The following is a 21,792-nucleotide window of genomic DNA, read 5'->3' on the forward strand; positions in this document are numbered from 1 at the left end:
CTGTAGATTGACTTGCCCCTCTTCCCTTATGCAACTCTTCCCTTCTTTTTCTACAAAGCTGGTAGCCATGGGCCTCCGCACCCTTTTCCCCTCATTTGAATCGCTGGTGCTTTACTCTGCAAACCTTTGCTAAAGCATACATCAGGCAAAAGTTACTGTGAATCAGTCAAGCTCAGCATTGCAATAAAATATCAATTTCTTGCTTTCCAACGGGACTTTTGCTATTAGCGATATATGTTATCACTTCAAAAGATGATACAAAGCACCGATTTATCTGTGAGCCATAATATATATCATAATAAACCAAATAACATTTTACAGTTTCATCTGTCGTTCAATAAAATAGGGTTCGATTATGCCAGTTTTTCAAACTGAGTACACACCACCAGAGGTGCTCTGGGCTACATACTGTCACCTTCCAATGAGAAAAGGCTAGTGAAGCGTGGTGGCTTATACAACATCTTTATAATGTTATTGTTGTGTTTCATTGAGAGTAATATTTAGCAGAGGAGATAAGTGAACAAGTACCAAGAGTACTGCACTGTGTGCCTTGCGGCTACAGGCGAACATGGGTCTCTTCTTGTTCTCCTCTGGACTGGTCCCTCTAGGGGGTCAACACACCGAATCATTTTCCTCCACCTAACCCTATTCTCTGTACCCTCTTCTCTCAAACCAACTAACTTCTTGTCCTCTTTCACTCCATCCATAAATCTCCCCTTGACTCTTCCTCAAGACCTATGGCTTCCTTCTACCGGAATCTTCTGTACATGTCCAATCCATCATAGTGTGGCCTCTCTGATTTTCTCCAAAACATGTAACACCCTCTGATGGACTCATTCTTGACCCTATCCATCCTCCTCACAGAACCTCAACATCTTCATCTCTGGTACCTACAGCTCTGTCTCCTGTCTTTTCCTCAATCCCACTGTCTCCAAACCTGCAAACATTGTTGTACTGGAATGGATGTAAAATTGTATAAACTGACCACTGAATTTAATAGTGGCATACATGCACACACACTTACTGAAGGCAATGGCCCAAACCCTGTGGCCCATTTCATGTTCAAGGAGAAGGTGAAACAGACGGCACAGCCCGTCCAACAAGCTGCACAGCTGACTGGTGCTAATGTGAGCAAGTTACATAATACCATTTGGAGAGATTCAGAAAAAAAAAAAGTCTAACCTTTGTTAACTCTCTCCATCCGTGACACGAGGAAGGGATGGAGCAGGGCCACTCTGCAGAAAGCAAATCTATACCCCGGTGACTTTGCGGGGGGGGGGGGGGGGGGGGACGGAAATTGTTTCATTTATTACCCTCACCTCTTGAATCAAAAAAAAAAAAATGTCCAAAATATCATTTTTCAATCTTTGTAGTTACTGCTAACAGTTAAGACAATTCATATTTCATTATATTTCTTATTCTTCCTCCTTTCTACTATTATCTATTACTGTTATGTTTTTTACTTGAAACTCTGGCACAACAATTTCCTTCGGGATTAATAAAGTTGTTCTCATCTCTCATCTCATCTCACCTCATTTATTGGAGGTTTATTTCATATTTGAATAAACAATGAACCGTAAAACAAATGAGGCGGTGTGTTTGCGTGCACTTTGCTGATGATGTTCTCTGTTAAGAGATCAATTTTAATTAAATTATCTGGAGTTTATCCATGTTGAGCTGACTTGATGGCGCCACAGGGGTCAAGTATATCATCTATGAGGGTAGATGCGTCAATCTGTCTCTGTCACGCCTCTCCTCCGTGTCCACCGCCTGCTCTGACGCGGTCCCCCTGTGGAAAACCACGGTCACGGTGGTGTTCCCGCAATCCGCGCTCCCTCTGGGATTCGTGGCGCAGGACGTTCCCGGCTTGCTCTCCCGCCTCACCGGTCCGGTCTCGTTGCTCGCTATCATCACCTCCAGCGCCGCGGCGCAGCAGCCCCGTCCCCCGCAGCGCATCAGGCGCACGAAGGCGTCCCGGAAGTCCGCGTTGAAGGCGTAAATGACCGGGTTGATGGACGAATTGCTCCAGCCGATCCACACGAACACGTCGAAGGTTTTCTCACTGACGCAGTAAGTGCCGCGCTGTGCGCCCGGGGCGCCGCGTCCGGGGCAAAAGGGCAATGCACAGTTGAGCACGAAAAACGGCAACCAGCAGCAAACGAAAACCCCCATGATGATGCTGAGCGTTTTCAGGACTTTGGTTTCTTTCCTGATGGAGACGTTGAGCTGGGATGCGTCGTGGGACCTCGGGTACGAGTCGGTGTGGATCTCGGAACACAAGCGGGGCATCAACGCGTCCGAGCGGCAGCTCCGTGCGCGCTCGGCCGCCCGCTCCAGGGAGGAGATAATCCGGATCTGCATCTGCGCGATGCGGTAAATACGCGTGTAGGTCACGAACATGATCGCCACAGGGATGTAGAAGCTGATGAGGGAGGAGGAGATGGCGTACGTGCGGCTCAGGCTGGAGTCGCAGTTGCCGTGCGCGCTGGCGTTGGAAAATCCAACATCCTCCACGGCCGGTTCGCCGATGTCCGCGCGGTGCCAGTCCAGCTGCACGGGGAGGAAGGAGATGATCACGGAAACCGTCCACGTAAACCCGATCATGACCGACGCCACCTTCTTGGTCATGCTCCTCTCGTAGCGAAACGGGTTGGAGATGGCCCAGTACCGGTCCACGCTGATCACGCACAGGTTGAGGATGGAGGCCGTGGAGCACATGATGTCACAGGCCAGCCAGGTCTTGCAGAATCTTCCGAACGGCCAGAAACCGGCCACCTCGGCCACGGCTTTCCAAGGCATCACCAGCACGGCGACTAACAGATCCGACAGAGCCAGCGACACGATGAAGATATTGGTCACTTTGGTGCGCAGGTGCCGAAAGCGGTAAACCGCTGCGCACACCGTGAAGTTGCCAAGAAGCGTCCAGATGATGAGCAGAGCCAGGACGCACCCGGTGACGGCCCGGTGCGCCGATAAATGCCCCCGACCTCCAGCTCCAACCGGTGCCAAGTCGGTGATGTTGCTCATCGCTTGGTTTTACGCGCGACCATGTCATTTTCCGAATCGCCGCGAACGTTCTCCATCTGTATAGAAGTGCGCGCGCAAAATGCGCACTGGAAGTGAAGTGCGCGTTTCTTGCTCCAGTCGCGCCGAGCGGCGATGATGCTCTGAGCGCACAGCATATTTAGTGGGGGAACCACATGCCCCACCAGCTGCCACTAAAATGCCGAGTAAACAGCTCCCGGCCCTGCACAGGAATAATCTAAGATTCCATATGAAAGCTTTTATCCAAAGTGGCAGGTGCGTGTGCGTGTGTGCGCGTGCGTGTTTGTGTGTGTGTGTGTGTCATATTAAAGTTTAACTGTTGGAATAAACAACGTCTCTTCCTGAAATACCGCACAAATGTCATTGCGTCTATTGAGTATTTATTAGCGCCCGCCTAACCATCCATCCTTTATCTTTCACTTATCATCCCAAAATGCTGTTTTCTTTGCACAACCCAACTACCTCCAGTTCTATTTTGCACTACCTCCAATCACAAGGCATCTCTTATTTCTCTTATATTTTATATTTTGGTTTTATTGTTTTTATTGTTGTGTCCTGCTGTGACACTTGCATTTGCTTGTCGTGGGATCAATAAAGTCTATCAGTGTTGCGGGGATACTGGAGGCTGTGCCAGCTGTTGTTGGTTCTGAGGTAACTGTAAAATTTCACTGTGCCTGCACAATGACGATTAAAAATCTTGAATCTATGGTGAGAAGCGGAGTACAGCCTCGGACCGGTCGCCCGTCGATCGCAGGGCCACATATACCATATGTGTTAAAAATTTGGCGCGCACTGTAATTATATTTGGCCCGCAAAGCCATACCAAATGACTATAAGAGCTGGCCCGCTGGTATCGTCTACAGTGCATGTACCGCTAATTCTACAAATCCCAGATTTTCTGCGGGTGTTTTGGCATGAAAGTCATAACAAGACCCATAAAGGCCCTTTCCTCTGTGTATAGCAGCCAGAGCGACCTTATGCTAATACTGGCATCCTGCTACTTAGGCAGAAAACAGGATTTTGCATGTGTGCAATATTAAGTTATAGATTGTATAGTATTAAGCTATACCTGGTCCATATTTAGTTTTTGAGCAAAACTTGATTGGGTCCATATGAAAGGGTTCATTGTTATATCTGGAGGAAGATTTATTTCAATAAATATCAATGTTGGCCCGCGACTTTGTCCCAGTTTTGAATTTTGGCCCTTCTGTGTATTTGAGTTTGACAACCCCTGATATATTCAGACAAACAACCATTCAATCTTTAATTTTAAATACACTGTATAAAAATTAGCAGCCTGTACACAAGGACTCTGAGACAAAGTAACAACTCAATCAAGCATGAACATGTTTAATTGTGCCAAAACACAAATGTATAGAATTCTACATTGAAACTGACAAAGCGCTTTTTGTCCGTCTGGGAATTTTAAAGACTGATATCAACCCGAATATCGATTTCTTTCCAATTGTCGTTTGTGCTCAGGGTTGAACAGGAATTGGGGATTTGATAGTTTACACCAGCAAATTACAAAGTCTCCGACTGATTTTGCTTTGTCACCCTCTCACCGTGTTCTAATACCCTTTACTAAATTGTTTAATCATTGGTTTCAGACAAACAGCGCTCCAGCAGGTGACGTATAACAACGTAAGGGTCACAGTTGGCAACGGGACACCAGTCCTGCAAGTACCCACATCCTCGCTGTCTAACGTGTTCGGGAATGTGACAACCGACCGTCAAAGGTGAAGAGTCATGGAGACCAGAAGCCTTGAACTGTCCGATGAGGTTGTTCACGTTGTCATCGACACTATTTGCATTTCCCAACTTTCTGACGCCCTCCTCAATATGCCTGTATTTTCAAAGATTGCGATTACTCCATGAATGACATATCGTACCGTTAGCAAACACATGACGCTTCATATACTTACCGAAGTCCTCCCTCACTCCTCATCTTCTCAGTGCTGAAGGTCACAGTGCATCCAGTTGTACTGTTATTTTTGTCAGATTGACCGGCGCCGAAGGAGGCAACAACGCCAAACTCCTCGCAAACACGGTGCAAAATGAACCGAGCCATCCACAGATGATCCGCCATTTCTGTCCTCTCACCCGGGTGAATGCGAAACCGTGACTAATGTGGAAAACAACAAAATTGAGAATGGACTGTGAAACAAGCCTATTGATGAGAAAATATGCTGGATTAGGATTATCAAGCAATAATGTATTTATATATTGATTTCAAGACAGACCAGAAACATGCAGTGTGCTTGACATACTACACTGCTCAAAAAAATAAAGGGAACACTTAAAAAACACATCATAGATCTAAATGAATGAAATATTCTTATGAAATACTTTGCTCTTTACACAGTTGAATGTGCTGACAACAAAATCACACAAAAATGAATCTGTGTTGCTTCCTGAGTGGACACTATGATATCACAGAAGTGTGATTGACTTGGAGTTACATTGTGTTGTTCAAGTGTTCCCTTTATTTTTTTGAGCAGTATATTAGCATGTCATCCACATACATGACACAAGACCCTAAGACTGAAATACCGGTATGTCAGGATAGTTTTGAGGCAAATGGCCCAACCAGTTTGGCTCATGTATTACCTGTGAGAGCAATGATTCTGAAGCCATGACACAGATCTTGACTCCTGCGTACTGACAAGCTTTGACATGGTATTTGCTTATATCTCTTCCATAGACCATCTCGGTCTCAAGAGCAGAGGACGCTGTGAACAAAAGTGCGACACAAACAGCTCACATCCTTGTACTGTAACTGCAAAAAAAAATAACATATCAAATTGATCCTACCTGCTAACTCAAAATGTATTATAGTGACTATTTAGCGCACCTTTTGAAGTTTGAGGAGACCACGCTAAAGTATTTCCGTCCAGGTCAAAGAGTGCGTACCTCTGTTCCATTCCAAACCAGGGCTGAAATTCAATCATTTCTTTCAAGACTTCATCACACTTGGAACGACGATTATTTACTATTTGGAAAGCAGAAAATATCAACTCAGTTAAGTCCTTGAGGCCTTTTTGGTGTTCAAATGTTTCATCCCAGTCCACAGTTTAAATTTCTACCTGCAGGCTTGTAATCGCAGTCAAGCACTTCACACAGCACCAGTTTATTGGGGTCAAAATTGAAAGGATCACGAAACATTCTGACCGGCATCAAGAAGGTTTCATAAACAACTTTATCCAGTGTCCAGGCAGAATTCCAAACTGGAATATCTGTTGGGGAGGGGTAAAATTATTTTTTTGTCAGTGCAAATGCGTTGTCATGTGAAACAGAAAAAAACAGCTTGTAAAATGTTACTTTCTGAAATGCTGCAGGGATTTCCTCATTGTAGATTTTAAAGCGGTAGGTCTTTTACAGTACGTTACCTTCGATTCTGTCCGGGTCTTTGCTGAGCGTCCTGGATTTACAAAGCAGAGTTTTTCCAGTTTTATCAAGCCAAACATACATCACCTGACATGCTCCATCCTGGTCGAGAGACATATAATGTTTCCTGACCTCCCTATTGAAAACCATGCTTTCAGATGAAACGGACATGGTAACTTTCTCCACGAGTTACTTTTCCTGTGCCTGCTCACTCTAGTAGGCGTAGATATTTACTTTGGCACGTCATTTCCAAAGAAACAACATTTAAAATGCTGCATAATGAGATAACAGGTTCTCTGTTATCTCAATCATCTATTTATGGTACTTAGTTTCTGACCGGTTAAACAACTGCTTAAATGATCCCACCTGAGGAGATATGTTTAGTTCAAACTGCATTTGCTTGGATAACGTGGATTTTTTTTCACACTTATTTTACTTTCCAAAGCAAACAAGAGATACAGTCATTCAAATTATTCATAATTACCACCCCCCCTTCTGGGCACTCACTTACATAATTTATATTTGCATTGACAACAGAGTTGTTGTTGACGCCCTGTTGTTAACAATGAGATGGGATTTACATAAGAGATGATTTCTAGCTGACTTGGAAAAAAAAATCCTTCAAATTTGGATTAACTTTGAATGACATCAACTTTTATTTTAAAGAAACTTGGATAGTGCATTATTTTCTGTATATAACAGCCAACCCCAACAAAGCGTCCCTGTCGCTGCCGCCCCATCAGGAGATTTTCCAGGAATAAAGGAGTGAAACATTGATGAATGGTGGGCACTGGAGGAGGAGCGACAGGCAAAGATATTAATTTGCTGATATCATTAAAAAATGTCAACTTCCTTGAAAAAGTGCCAAACAATTTAAACGATCTAAGAAAACCTGAGCAAAGGTCACTGAAAATAAGTGCGAAACAACCTGACATTCCATCCAGCCATGGAACTGATCATAATTATCATACTTCTCTTTCTTTGTCAGCGCAAGCAGTTTTTGCTTGAGAAGAAACATGTTTTTCAGCAGTAATTACCAGACACTATAACCTGCAGGTTTCAGCAAGAGATCTACAGATGAACCAGTGCAGAGCCATTATTTTGGAAAATCCAAAATACAATTTTTATGAAACAAATAAGGTGCCTTAGTGGCAGAAGCTCAGCCGTTGAAGCGCAGAACAGCACCTTGGAGGGGCTAAAACGGACAAAAAGATTGGAAAATTGTGACATCTTTGGCCACATTCAGGCACTCGTGGGCCAGATAAAGCTATTTCTCCCATCTGTCATTGGTGCAAGAAGCCAGGCCAGTTGGCGACTAGGAATGTTATTAAAATGGAGGATTGGTTGGAGGCCAGACTTTGAATTGGAAGTTTCAATCCACCTGCTTATCCATCATTAAAGAGTTGTAGTTTCTTTTGCAGTTAGATGTTGAGATGACCCACGTAAATCCATCTTTACATGGTCAATACACTCACCTGTACATCGTCACAGTAGACTTCGGATGACAAAAACTACACTCCACCATCCGTGAATGCTATCTAAACTAATCCATCTATCTAAACTAAATGTTTACTGGTATCATACCAGATGTTCAGTGGCAGACTGAACACTCCTGGTGGCTCCTTGTCTCTGGTGCATTTTAGTAGCATCCCATTTGCAGATAGTGACATCTGGTGTATATTGGCGGGACGTGTCAAATGCCATATGTCTGATGTTTGTATGAATTTCTTTCTCAGAAGTCATTTTAATGCAAATAAAGAAAGTGTGCATAATAAGGTTATACAAATAAAATGCAATGAAATTATACGATTGATTCTAAAATTAGGTGTGCTGTTAGGTATTACAAAATCAACATCCGGAAGTTATGTCATATTTACTTTAAGCAGTGTTTACTCACATGTAACTTAACCCTAGAACACTAACGTTGAAATAAGTAACACCATCACTAATGTTAGGTATATTTTACCCAATACAATATCCTGGATAAAATACAGTTTTCGATGGGCTGATGGGAGGAGGGAAACAAACATACAATTATTCTATTAATTGCATTAATTAATACAATGGCAACACAATGTAAGTCACATGACAAGAATTGTGTGGGTGAAAATCACCCAACGTTAGTGTTCTAGGGTTAAACGCCTCAACTGTATGTGCCAATAGATGCAAGTTATGTGTCACCAGATGCCATTTAGAGTCCGTCACAGTGATCCTGTTACTCAATATCTCTATAACATTCAATTGTGGTGCTGCTCTGGCCAAAAGAGCAATTAAAATCTAAATATCCAGGATATCAATAATATTAGCAAGCACTATGCCCAAACAATATCTTTGCACCATTCGGGTATACGCTACAAATACCTCACAGTTATACATTGTATTTAAGATTAAATTATATGCCATCAGTGTGTTTGTGAGTCAAACCTGGAAGAACATCAAAAGCAATTCTGGATTAATGGCCTCCGAAATGTTATCTCAGCTCACGCATCCCGGGCACAACATAGTCATTATACAAAAATTAGAAAACACTTCGTATTGTTGTCATGAAGAATTGAAATTAAATGGTATTAATTTTAAGTTTGGTAAAGTTTTCTTTGTTTGTAAAGTATCGACGCACCATTACAACTATACTCCGGAGTGGAGCGGCCTTTTTCGGCATCTCAGGACCAGCCATTAGTATTCTTTCATTTAAAAGGCAATATTCAGATAACTGTCTACCTGTGTACTGATTAGGGTAAAAATGCTTTTGACCATTCTGCAACATCTGCATGGAATATGTTGCAGAAATACTGGAAACTAATTGGGTTTATTTCATTGAGCATTTTTATAATAATTCATAATTTTTATAATTATAGTTCAGCACAAGATACAATACATATTAAAAAAAAACGTATTTGTTAACAGTACATATCAAACTCGTCTGACATTTGTCTGATCATTGTTTAACATTTGTTTTGAAAATAAAACAAGCTTGGTTTTGTATGCTCTTGACGTTTGCTTGCGTTTCATGAACAAACCAGTTATTCCCTTGTAGCTTCACATCCAGCTCATACATGTGTGCCAATCTGTGTCATTCAGCTCAGGAAAATTCTCAAGTGTTCTCAAGCAGCTCCAAAAATGAAATAATCTCCTGTTTGAGCTTCCACATTCATTGATCCAATCGTTCAATGGATCCAATCTTTGGTGGGCCGGATTAAAAAGGCCAACGAGCCAGATGTGGCCCACGGGCCGTAGTTTGCCCACCGCTGGGATAGAGAGAATAAGGTTTGATGGAAGAGGTTGATTCACTGTGGCGACCCCTGAAGGGAAAAGCCGAAAGGAAAAGAAAAAGATGTCATGTGATCACTTCAGGCATATGTCACAGCTTCATGTTTAAAGAAATTGTAAATACAGTTTTTGTTTTTCTCCCTTTAAAAACATTTGCATGTAAGCCAGCGATTTTAAACTTTTTTTTTTTTTCTTATTTTTCCAGTTTAATTCCAAACTTTATTCTAGCGTAATAATGGTGGTATAAATGGTGAGAACTGAATGATATTGTTACCTTCAACACATCAGCACAGTAATGAGGCATCTCTTGTCTGGTCACTAATTTTCTTTACTTGAATATTGGCTTGGCAAAACAAATATATGTAAGTAGGCCTCTCCCAAGCTATCCAGCTGTAGGGTACCAACAGATAATAATAGATATTTATATTTCCTATATTATTTATTTTCTTATTCAATTTTGGTTTAACCAGTCCAGGATACTGGACAGATTATTTTATTAGATATTAGACATGCAGATAACAGTCACCTCTCTCTCTCTCTCTCTCTCTCTCCCTCTCTCTCTCTCTCTCACACACACACACACACACACACACACACACACACACACACACACACACACACACACACACACACACACACACACACACATACACACACACACACACATACACACACACACACACCTGCCACTTTGGATAAAAGCAGACTCTGGCTCAGGGTGGCAGCAGATGGCACAGCTGACATTTCTATATCAGTGGGGCACAATAGAATCGCACTGAAACGGTATTTGACCTTTATTAATGGCAACAGCAACCGTTTTAAATACAGATTTAAATGATGGACTGAGACACAAATAGTTCTAGAGTAGATAATCAGATTATATCATCCCTTTTGAGAGTTTTCACCATTTTTCCATTCACTGATTTGGGACTCACTGGATTATCACTGTCTCTTTGAATCACACACATTTGGGTATAATCTTAAATAAAATTTAGAACAGGTGTGCCCAATACGTCGCTCGCGATCTACCGGTCGATCGCAAAGGTAGCAAACTAGCGAGGTTAGCCTCCAATTTATGTCTTCTAAATTTATGGGTATGAAAATGAGTGGGGGAGCTGGACCAAGTGAAAAGACTAAAACGTATCACTTCCATATGGAATGGGAAGTGGACTTTTTTTAACTGCCAATTTTCAAAATGCGTTTGGCTCATATGCCAGTCTGCTATACCGAAAAAGTGAAATGTGGAGCGGCATTTTCAGACTGTTCATAAAAACGTTTTAACGGAGGTAGATCATTTTCACGAAAAAGTGTGGGCACCCCTGACTTAGAGGGACTGACACAACCACAATAAACTATCACATGAACTGTGGCTCATCCATCTTGCTATTGATCAATACCAAGATACCAAGATCAATACACGGACCAGGCCCATCTGCACCCCCAAACAACTAGGAAAGACCCACCACCAGAACCAGCCCCCCTCAACGACGGGGCCTCGGTTCATGTGATCCAACAGGATTCATTCCTTTACCTTGTCACATTCCAATCCAGATATTCCCACTATATTTTTCTTTTGCTCCAACAAACGACGCCCCCATTAGTTTCTGCAGATCAACTCTTCCACTTACATAAAAAGCCACCATAATCTAGAACAGTGGTCCCCAAACTACGGCCTAGGGGCCAGATACGGCCCGCCTCCACATTTTGCCCGGCCGCCAAACAATACCAGAGATGCATCATGATTTTATAAGCATAACGCAAATAATAATACAAGTATAATCATAATGAAATCTACTGGGATAAAATCTGTTCTACAACCATACCGGTAGTGAAATGTATTGTCTTGGTAAGTGTTGGTATCAGTTCGGTTTCATAGCCTGCTTGCTTTCTGGTTTTCACGATGAATTATGAGAGAGATGCAAATAGTTTCGTCTCCAATAAAGTTCATGTTCCTTGTTCTTTTTTTCTGTGAAAAACTTGAAAAGGGTTATTTGGTGATTATTTATTTCATAAATAGTGTTATTTATTTCATGAATAATGTTATTATTTATTTTCTGATTTTTTTTTTCCTGTCAAGATCCCAGAAAGGGTTAATTTTTGGTTATGTGTGGCTTTCTGGAAAACAATAAAGGTTTAGACATCTCTGCGATCGTCACACTTTTTGTTACAAACTGGCCCGGCTCGCAGGAAAAAGTTTGGGGACCCCGATCTAGACCCAACCAAAAACTTGGCAGTTATATTCGGAAACTCCCCAGAAGTCATAAGAATTGAAGAAGCCTCTCGGATGAGGGGTGACACGTCTTCAACTGAAAAAATTCAAGTCCAGTTGCCAAGACAAGAAGATTTCAACAAGAATTCCCCGTGACCTGGATGACTGAGAGCCTCCACAGATACCTTACAAACATCAGCTCCGGCCTCGGTGCTTTGTTTCCTTTCTCTGTTCTTTGTTTCTCTGCCTGTATGTCTCCCTCCATCTGATTCTCTTCCCACTCACGTCTGAGGAGATCTGCTATTTTCTTTTCTCTCTCTTCCTCCAATCTGATCTGCTCCTCTAGTTTCGGGACTGAGTTTGTGGGGCTCTTTTTGCATCTCCTCCCATTAAATTACATTACATTTGGTAGACGCTTTTATCCAAAGCGACTTACAATAGAGGACACAAGCACTGCAATAACACTTGCAAAATACATCCTGCTGCCTGATGGCCTGCTTCTTCTACACTTGCTGAAGTTCCCCCTGTCTTTCCTTTTTATTGTTTTTTTTATAAAATAATGTAATAATTGATTAATCCCTCATGGGGAAATTCGTTCTCTGAAATCAACGCATCGTGAATGAACCATGAGCAGTAGGCTGCCGTCCATCAGCGCCAGGGGAGCAGTTAGGCGTTCAGTGTCTTGTTCAACAAAACTTGTACACGCCAGGAGGAGCCGGGAATCAAACCAAGAATGTTCGGTTCCAAAGACAATTTCTCCGAGTTTTCCACTCTCTCCTTCTCTACCATTATCTCGATTGCTCTTCTCAATTGCTCTGTGAGCTTACCTCTTCTCCTCTTCCTCCTTGCGAATCAACATGATTATCTCTTGAATCTTCTTTTCCTTCTCTATTTTGTCACTCTCCTCCATCCTCAGTCAAAAGTCTTGCTGCTCTTTCCTCCCTCTCCTTCTCTCAGTCAAGTTTTCTCTTCCACCACTTCCTTTCGGTTCGTTTTCTGCACCACATCCAGCTCTCTGTCATACCGCTCTTAAATTAACGCCCTTGCCTTTTTAGAAAGTGCTCCTCCTTCTCATTCAGAAGCCTCCTCTCCTCCTGGAGCTCAAGAATCAGATCCTCCTCTGCTTTCTGAATCATCCGGCTGTTGTAGAAGCCTCCGCCGTTAGTTACCCCACATCGCACTTTCAAGAGTTCGGGCATCTGCTCATTGCTCTTGGAGCAATGAATACCTTCCCCAACTTTCAGCCACAAGATTGTCAAGGTCCCCACAGTCATTGATGATGCAGTGCTTTACAGACGATGTGTCCTCCAGGCATTCGCCACGGGTGAAGACCACCGCAGAAAAGCCGTCAGAGCCTCTCACTTGTGTGATCTGGGAGAATCTTGTTATCCGAACAACAAGGAGGAAGGTGTGTGGCCCAGGATGCAGGAGGATGACCATCTTCCTTAACTCTCTTTGCACCTCCTGCAGTGTCTGGTTGGTGTCCAACAGCCCAGGGGTGTCCAGGACCATCAAGTGTCGTCCACAATATTCTCCGGGAGCCCCGCGGGACTGTTGTGTTTTCCCAAGCAAAAGCCAGTCTAATCTCAGAGGTGAATGCTGACACCTTCTTGCCTGGAATTACAAAAAAAAAAGGATATAAACAGAGTAATGTTTCAATCTTCTTCTTCTTCTTTCAGCTTTTCCCGTAAGGGGTCGCCACAGCAAATCAACTTTCTCCATCTAACCCTATTTTCTGTATCCTCCTCTCTCACACCAACTACCCTCATATCCTCTCTCACTACGTCCATAAATCTTCTCTTTGGTTTTCCTCGAGACCTCCTGCCTGGCAGTTCCAATTCAAGCATCCTTCTACCAATATATTCTCTATCCCTTCTCTGTACATGACCGAACCATCTCAGTCTGGCTTCTCTGACCTTCTCTCCAAAACATGGAACATGTTCCTCTGATAGACTCATTCCTGATCCTACCATCCCAGTCACTCCCAAAGAGAACCTCAACATCTTCATCTCTGCAACCTCTAGCTCTGCCTGCTGTCTCTTCGTCATTGTACTCCTGTACCCCATTGTACCCCTGACACTTTTCTCCACCCATTCCAACTTGCTTGGACGCGTCTCTTCACCTCTTTTCCACACTCTCTATGGCTCTGGACTGTTGACCCCAAGAGTAATGTTTCAATGAACTGAATAAATATTAATTCAGACTCACCTGCATTGATAGAGGACAACTGCCTGCTAGAAGACATGCTGACAGTCGTTCGACAAAATAAGAGCGCACGTCTTGCAAAAACACAAACACATATACACATACACCTACACAAATTCCCTGTTGTGGTCAGTAAATGCATGCTGAGAAAAACCAAGTTCATTGTCAGATTTGAGTCACAAAACCAATGTTTACTGGAGAGAATAGAGGAAGCAGGAAGATAGAAAATAAATATATTCAGACATTTCAAAGCAAATCTGATCACAGGATGTCAGACGCTCATTTCTGTATGACAAATGAAAAATAATTGGTTCGTCACATGGTACAGAACTTCCACTAACAGCGTTAAGGAAGTAGATTTTACATTTTCTTAAATACAACGGTACATAAATATATGAGGAATTATAGTTTAGTCTATTTTAGATTCATTGTTCACCCTTTCAAATAATCAAGCACTCATAGCTCATGTGAAGCAGCATTAGAGATTCACTGGTACTCAGAGTTCAGGAATAAAATATTTCTACACATTCCTTTACACTCCTTTCACATGAACTATCGATAAATAAGGTGTGTAAATCACCTTGGACAGTCTGAGCTCTGTGTCAGTGACCTTTGGCCTCTTTCTGGTTTCTTCACAGTTACTCGAGTCTTTTCTGGCCGTGCTCTAATTGTCAGAGACTGTAGAAAAGAGCTCCATCTGGTTGGTCAAGATGTAATGTAAAGTAACGCAATGCCTAAAGCTGGCTGGATATAAATAATGGATGTTCTATGCATGTTCAATGGGCGGCCTAGATTGTCTTACTGCTCCACTGCTCTGTCACACGTGCAACCACACCTGATGACACTGTGTGCTAAAGTGGACAATTTGTGCGCAACGGCCCTTTCTTAATGTTGTTGCAAAATGACCTAATTATCCGAGTAAAACTCAGATACACACTCACACACTCACACACACACATACGCAGCACAATACCGACATGTACAGCAATGTCGTTAGGTAACCTTCCTTATTTGTGCTCAGCTGTGTTTCGGTTAATAACAAATTGCACGGAGGTCCAGTTATTTTGGTACAAAGGGGAAGCTGGTGTCAGGACGCCTTGGCGATAATGAGGATGCTCATAAGGAAGACCATGATGAAGAAGATCCACATGAAAAACCTATCCATCACCTTGGCAACCTTCTTCCACTCGGCTGCCTTGACGCAAGTAGCTCGCTGTTCCCGGAAGCAGTTTGAAATGTACTGGATGTTTTTCACAACCTAAAGGAGTAACAGACAATCATCTTTTAACACCAATACATATCATTTCAAGATATTCTATCAGTGAATATTGTTTATTTAACCCTCATATTATGTTATGGGTCAATTTGACCCATTGGGTCAATGGGTGAAATGGGTCAAATTGACCCTCAACATAATAAGAGGATTAATGTGAATCATGCTCAGATAATGAGATAAAGTTATTAAAAACAATGGTAATTCACCTGACTATGTTGGAGGCAGGGGCAGCTGCAGGGACAGGCAGTGACATGATGTTGATCTGAAGGAAAAAGGATTTGCTCCTTCAACCCTCCATTCAAGTGCTGAAGGTTCTGGGGAGGAAGAGGAGCCTGGTAGTTAAGTTCATCATGATTGATGTGCTGGAAGCGCTTTACGGGCTCCTGCTTCTCCCCAACCTTCTCCAGCCGACACATGTGGTTGTTATGGTTGTTATAGTGGTGATGCTTGTTGTTGGAAGTGGTTTGTTTCTTCTGATGGTGCGCGCCATGACCATTGTTGTATTTGTATAAGCCACTGTCCTGGTGATAGATACCATCCTGGTAAGGGTCATCAGAGTAACCGCTGCTTTCACTCATCAATTCCTCTGGGTAGAAAAGTGGCTTTTCTTTCTCCGGGCTGGTGCAGTTCTCCCCAACTTCATACACAAAAAAGATTTTTGACATGTAGTCAATGATGAGCACCTTCGCCCAGTAAGGGACCGGCTTTGCCTCAGCGCCGCAGAAATGAATATTCATGATGAAGATTGTGAGAGAAGTGGAGGCTGTGATCATCGTCATGGTGGCAATGTAGTATTTCCCTGGACGAGAAATACGAAAGACTGGTGTTATAAAGAATTAAAGCTCACACTTCAGACAGTTGTAAAGCAAAGATAAATAACAATGTGGCACATACAATCAGCTTTTTCTGTTTATCATCAGCATTTTGGATATGTGCTCTATTAAAGCACTGGATACATTAATCTTCCCATTTTTACTGCATGCAAATAATGAGATATCAACTTGAGTTAAATTACTTTATATTTTTAGTTTCTTAGGAGACGCTGGAGCGCTCAGAGAAAACCCATGCAGTACAGAAAAAACTTGAGTGAGTGAATGGTTTTCTGCCTCTGTATGTTGCCAAATGACAGTTGAGATATATATACATATACTTCATCGTTATTTTACTATAAGCTATAAGCTATAAACTATACGCTATAAGCTATAAGCCATGATGGATATGATGGTCTTTTTCATGGTCTACAAGCCACAAAACTAAAGCAAACCTGAGGTTTTTTTTTTTATCCGCTCTTTTATCCGGCCGTACAAACTATTTTCTTTGAATATTAACTAGTATATTCAATCAATATTGAATTTAGAAACTCCTTTTTTTTTTCCTTTTGTTTAATTTTGCAAGGATGATTACATACAGAGTAATGTTAGTACAGTTATATGATTATTCATGATTTTAAAGTTGAAATAAAATGCCAAAAAATTTCAATATTAAATTACAGTTTTCATTTACATGATACCTAGTTGGCCCGCCCGTAAAAGTTAAATAAGAAATGTGGCCCGCCGGCCAAAATAATTTCCCAGCCCTGAACTAGAGTAATACAATCTCATGTATTGTCTAAATTAAGCACATATATCAGATTAACTAGCAAATGAAAAGTTTTGCTGATTGGCGACAACAGTTTTATAGCCATCTAAACACAAAGTTACTTTTTAAGAATAAAATCCTAACCTATATAGGGCATGCTCTCTGCAGGAGGCATGCTCTCAGCCACCAGCAACTGGAAAACGGTGAGCGCCAGCAGCACCGTGACACCCAAGGAAACTTTCTCCCCGGAGTCAGCCGGCAAATAGAAGCCCAGCGGCGCCAGGAACGAGATGAGGAAGCAAGGCAGGAGCAAGTTGAAAATGTAAAAAGAGGAGCGGCGCTTCAGCAGCAGGGTGTAGGTGATTTCTGTGTACGGGTCAGGGCAGCAACCGTACATCATAACGTTTCTCACTGCCGGCATGCCATGACACTCCCACTCCACGTTCTCCACAAAGTCAGACAAATCGCCGCTGTCCATCCCCAAGCTGATGTCCACCTAGTTGTGGAAACAGAATATATTGAATGCCCGTATAATGTAGATAAAATATACTGCTCAAAAAAATAAAGGGAACACTTGAACAGCACAATGTAACTCCAAGTCAATCACACTTCTGTGAAATCATAGTGTCCACTCAGGAAGCAACACAGATTCATTTTGACTTGTTTTAAGGACATTACATCAAAGTTGGATCAGCCTGGAGTTTGTTTATAAACTTTAATTTTGAGTGTGATTCTTATCCAGACCTCCATGGGTTGATACAATTGATTTCCATTGATCATTTTTGTGTGATTTTGTTGTCAGCACATTCAACTGCGTAAAGAGCAAAGTATTTCATAAGAATATTTCATTCATTTAGATCTAGGATGTGTTTTTTTAAGTGTTCCCTTTATTTTTTTGAGCAGTGTATATGGGCGACTTTGGCAACTTGAACCTGAAAATATGTTATAAAATCCAATGAACTAAATGGCAGTGCACAGTGATAATTAATTCAAATATGGGAAAAAAAAAACATATAGGGCTCTATTGCAGATAAAGACAACCTCAAACGCAAACCTGGTTTCCGTTGTAAGTCCAGGAGCCAAAGGTGAGATTACATTGCTGCCAGTCAAAGGGGAAGTAAGAAACATCCACCACACATGTGCTCTTTGTGATGGCCGGAGAATCCCAGACAATTTCCCCGTTGTAACGCAACTTCACATTGGTGCTGGACGGGCCTGAGGACTCCTCGTCCGCTCTGAATAAGTATGAGAGGGTCAACATGTAAAATGCATGGTAACGGTCGGGTGCAAATATTAATGTTGCTCATTCGGAGCAGGGAAACCTTAGTAAAGCTGTTTTTAAAATATCCCATGGCAAAGGAAAGATTTAGTTATATTTCAGCTTTTTTTTTTGGCTTTCTCTCTTAGCTTTTCTGCCTTGTTACCCACTTGTTGTAGAGGACAATATCAGGCTTCCAAACCAAGTCGCTGGGGATGTTGATCATTTCCAGGTCGTCATAATCCTCCTTGTTCCATTTCAGGTAGGCATCGTGCCACACCTGCCTGATCCACAGGTACGTGGTAAGCACCTGGTTTCGCTCATCCTAAAGGAACGGGGGAACGACAAGGTCTCTGAGCTCTTTCAATTAATGTTATAAAAGTAGTTTGGTCCAATCTCACGCAAGGCTTTTCATTTATGACCTCTAGTGGTGTTGTAAGGAAACAGTGGATTTAAGGCAGCACCAAAAAAAAAACCTGAATTTTGATGTGTTGCTGATGAGACAGAATCTATAAAAATAAAATGGTCTGCTTCTTATTATTCATCCCATTATTTTTCTCTTTTTTCCTCAGTTAACATTTTCCACAGAATATTCACCAGCTTTCTGTAAATGATGAAATGATGAACTATGATACTGAGCATTGAATGTCGCTAGATTCTACCATTAATGTTTATAACATTACATAAAAGCAATATTAAAATCTGTAATGCAAATTGAAATGCTTTAACCCTCATATTATGTTAAGGTTCAATTTGACCCATTGGGTCAATGGGTGAAATGGGTCAAATTGACCTTTAACATAATATGAGGGTTAATATATGTATACATGTATGTGTATATTTGTGTGTGTGCTTCTATTTGCTAAAATACTATATTACATCCAGTTATACATGTTTGTCTTCCTCACAATACTGTGGTCATGGTGGGTTCGTAGTGAACGCAGAAGTAGAATAGGATACGTGTGACAAAATACTGTTCGGCGCCGCTTCTGCTTTGTCAAAACAGTCATTTCAAAACTAAAATGTACTTATGTGAGTTGGAATATCGTAAAATCCATGCTGTTCCTGTCCAAAACTGGTTGATATTTATTCTCAGCCATGCATTTTAAGTGCAGTAAAAATTATATTCTCGCTTTTTTTTCCTTCTTCCTGCAAACATTTCATCCTTTCTTGTGAATCAGCCATCAGTACGGTTTCAACTGATGCAAAAAGGGGGTCACCAAGGGTCTACTTACCATGTCTTTGATTTGGGACAAGGTGATCTGAAGGGAGATGTTCAGGGCTTCGTCCGTGTCCTCCACTGGTCTCAGTGCATTGGAGTAATCCTGCATCAAGTCATTTAGAAGCTTGCGAGCAAAGTGACCCCGAGCACCATGAGACACTGAAGGCCGGAAGAGACGAAACCCAAGTGAGGAGACCAAGTCGGAGTTTAATTCAAAACTGACGCACATACCACAGTAAACATCAAAAGACCCTTTACGCAGAATTCACCTCGCATTAAAATGCAAATCCAGACGATCAAGGCTGCCGTCTTCATTTTCTACAAGAAGCGAGCTGACGGATCAATTATTCAGTAAAATAGGTGTTAAGGTAACAAGGGTCCGAACCGATATCTTCAGCCCATTCCGATCTCCATTCTCTTGTTCCGAGGCTGAGCGCGTTGAGACCACAGAAGGTTCTTGAAGCCTTACATCCTGTCTGAAGATCCAAATGCTTCACTAGCTGTTAGTTGCAGTTCGCCTTTGTCATTGTGTCTCCCTGTGTGTGATCGATGCTCTGGAACAAGACCGGGGCTATCGCACATGTGCACGCACGCACGCACACACACACACACACACACACACAATGCACTAGAGTATCACATAACACAAAGATAGTGGGTGAAACAGGAGACCTGCAGTCCTGACCACTTGTGTACATGACCACAAGCTGCTGTACATATGCTCCAAACCATACTGCCTTACACATACAATGACGTGTGTCAGTCACACATATAATACTCTCCTGCTTCAGCCAAGTCACTCAAGATGAACACACACGTATCCGTCAGCGTGTGATTCGCGACGTACCCGGGTCAGATTCCAGTTGGTCAACAGGAATCTCAACAAAACTTAAACTGCAGGTGGATGGATGAAAAGAGATTCACCCTCCTTGCACGTTGGGAGACACGTGACCTCGACCGGAGACCAGTCGGTCCACACCAGGTATACTGAGCAACTTTGAGGTAGAAAGGAATAAATGACTATGATCAAAAGACTTAAATCAAATTAAAAGAATTACAGCTATATTTAATGTCCATTTTTATCATGTCAGTTTCTTGTTTAATACTTTGATTGTATCACATGGGACAATTAGTTTGTCCTATTTAAATGTCTCAATTATCTAACATATTCTTATTTTATATGCTATAAAATAATACTATAATATCTAAAAATACAATAAAAAACAATATGATTAATATTTTATATAATTACTTTATAAATTCTATTTATTTCAAAGGATGGGGTAATGCATTGATTTATTTAGAGTATCATCAAACTATGACACTGTATTGTGTATTTTTTTTATTACTAATTAATGTTTACATCCTGCCACCAGACGAGTTATTCTTCCTTATGTCTTGATTTTAACAAAATGGTTTGGTAATATGCGGACCAATTCTTTCTTTAAATGAATTCAATTCAAATTACCCGCCTTAATCCTGCCCAGAATTTACCCCCTTCCCCCCAGAAAATTTTTAATTTGTGGAACAAAAACCTTTTTCCTCAATTTTTTTTTTTTAACTAAAGTATTTCTCACCATTGCCGGATACACATTCTGCTGTTAATTTGTATTGTACATCTGGTGTGATTTTCTGTATCTCAAAGGCCATTGTGATTCACATTAACACGAAAAAAAAGTTACAACAATTTGTAAAATTGTGATTAAACCAATCACTATGTTTGGGTAAACATATTCTGAATCTGAATAAGAATAACTTCTTGTGTGTTTTGTTATTGCTACTACACATACTACTGGAGAAAGGGAATATTAAACTTACAAGGCATATTATCATATCAACACTACTTTCACCAAAACTATAACATTAATTGATCCCAAACATGTGACAAATTACTTAGAGAAAAGGAGCAAAAAACCAGCAAGGATCTTTAAAAGCAGATGAATGCTTGGAAATAAATGTCTTTATTTCTACAATGTGATGAGAAACTAAAATACATGTACAGAAATCATACCATATCAGTTATATCACATATCTTCAAGTAAAAAAAAAAACAAAAAAAAAAACGCATCTTTGACTTTCTCGTATGAAAGAAAACAGAAAAGGTCAGCATAATTCAAATCAACTCCAGTGACATTGTTGCACTCTGCAGAGTTCAGTCACCGCGCTGTATGTTGATGTGTCACTCAGTTTCTGTGGTGCCGAGCTTACTGATATATGACAGGTGCTTCCTGTGTGTGTCAGAGAGATGCAAAACTAGAGACAAAGCAAGAGAGAAATGGGCTGAGTGTATAAAGTGTGCTCAGAAGTGAGGCAATGATGAGGTTTTCAATAATCAAATGCACACA

General features: G+C 41.5%; 3 protein-coding genes across 4 annotated transcripts; all 3 read right to left on the reverse strand.

Moving 5' to 3' along the window:
- Nucleotides 1-1,430: 1,430 nt before the first annotated feature.
- LOC147228697 (D(1) dopamine receptor-like) lies at nucleotides 1,431-3,075 on the reverse strand. The gene has a single exon (XM_086156202.1). The coding sequence runs from the start codon at nucleotides 3,025-3,027 to the stop codon at nucleotides 1,714-1,716; it is 1,314 nt and encodes a 437-aa protein (XP_086012328.1). The 5' UTR covers nucleotides 3,028-3,075; the 3' UTR covers nucleotides 1,431-1,713.
- A 1,563-nt stretch (nucleotides 3,076-4,638) lies between these two features.
- Nucleotides 4,639-6,190, reverse strand: LOC147228698 (glutamine synthetase-like). The gene is made up of 5 exons (XM_086156164.1): nucleotides 6,132-6,190; nucleotides 5,900-6,037; nucleotides 5,656-5,777; nucleotides 4,971-5,170; nucleotides 4,639-4,891 (listed from the first exon to the last, which is right to left on the reverse strand). Exons 2-5 carry the CDS (start codon nucleotides 5,994-5,996, stop codon nucleotides 4,639-4,641), a joined length of 672 nt encoding a protein of 223 aa, XP_086012290.1. The 5' UTR covers nucleotides 5,997-6,037; nucleotides 6,132-6,190.
- A 9,010-nt stretch (nucleotides 6,191-15,200) lies between these two features.
- chrna9a (cholinergic receptor, nicotinic, alpha 9a) lies at nucleotides 15,201-19,571 on the reverse strand. 2 transcript variants are annotated; one of them, XM_086156252.1, is made up of 7 exons: nucleotides 19,461-19,571; nucleotides 18,396-18,550; nucleotides 18,022-18,202; nucleotides 17,112-17,463; nucleotides 15,827-16,188; nucleotides 15,596-15,751; nucleotides 15,201-15,371 (listed from the first exon to the last, which is right to left on the reverse strand). In XM_086156252.1, the coding sequence occupies exons 1-7, from the start codon at nucleotides 19,554-19,556 to the stop codon at nucleotides 15,201-15,203; spliced, it is 1,473 nt and encodes a 490-aa protein (XP_086012378.1). In that variant the 5' UTR covers nucleotides 19,557-19,571. The 2 variants fall into 2 exon arrangements, with proteins under 2 accessions (XP_086012378.1, XP_086012377.1); XM_086156251.1 differs by having other exon boundaries at nucleotides 15,596-16,188.
- Nucleotides 19,572-21,792: the final 2,221 nt, after the last annotated feature.

This window comes from Fistularia commersonii, chromosome 12 (genome assembly GCF_037954325.1).
Source record: "Fistularia commersonii isolate RoL2024-O1a breed Wild chromosome 12, RoL_Fcom_v1.0, whole genome shotgun sequence".
NCBI classification, from domain to species: Eukaryota; Metazoa; Chordata; class Actinopteri; order Syngnathiformes; family Fistulariidae; genus Fistularia; species Fistularia commersonii.

Excerpts from the sequence above, each read along its gene's own strand:
- LOC147228697 (XM_086156202.1), bottom strand. The coding sequence starts at position 3,027 with ATGAGCAACATCACCGACTTGGCACCGGTTGGAGCTGGAGGTCGGGGG.
- LOC147228698 (XM_086156164.1), bottom strand. The coding sequence starts at position 5,996 with ATGATTGAATTTCAGCCCTGGTTTGGAATGGAACAGAGGTACGCACTC. Across the intron at positions 5,778-5,899 it reads GTCTCCTCAAACTTCAAAAG|CGTCCTCTGCTCTTGAGACC; the intron begins GTGCGCTAAATA and ends TTTTGTTCACAG. Across the intron at positions 4,892-4,970 it reads AGGAGTGAGGGAGGACTTCG|GCATATTGAGGAGGGCGTCA; the intron begins GTAAGTATATGA and ends TTGAAAATACAG.
- chrna9a (XM_086156251.1), bottom strand. The coding sequence starts at position 19,556 with ATGCAGGATTACTCCAATGCACTGAGACCAGTGGAGGACACGGACGAA. Across the intron at positions 18,551-19,460 it reads TGTCCCAAATCAAAGACATG|GATGAGCGAAACCAGGTGCT; the intron begins GTAAGTAGACCC and ends CCGTTCCTTTAG. Across the intron at positions 16,189-17,111 it reads AGAGAGCATGCCCTATATAG|GGAAATACTACATTGCCACC; the intron begins GTTAGGATTTTA and ends TTTCTCGTCCAG.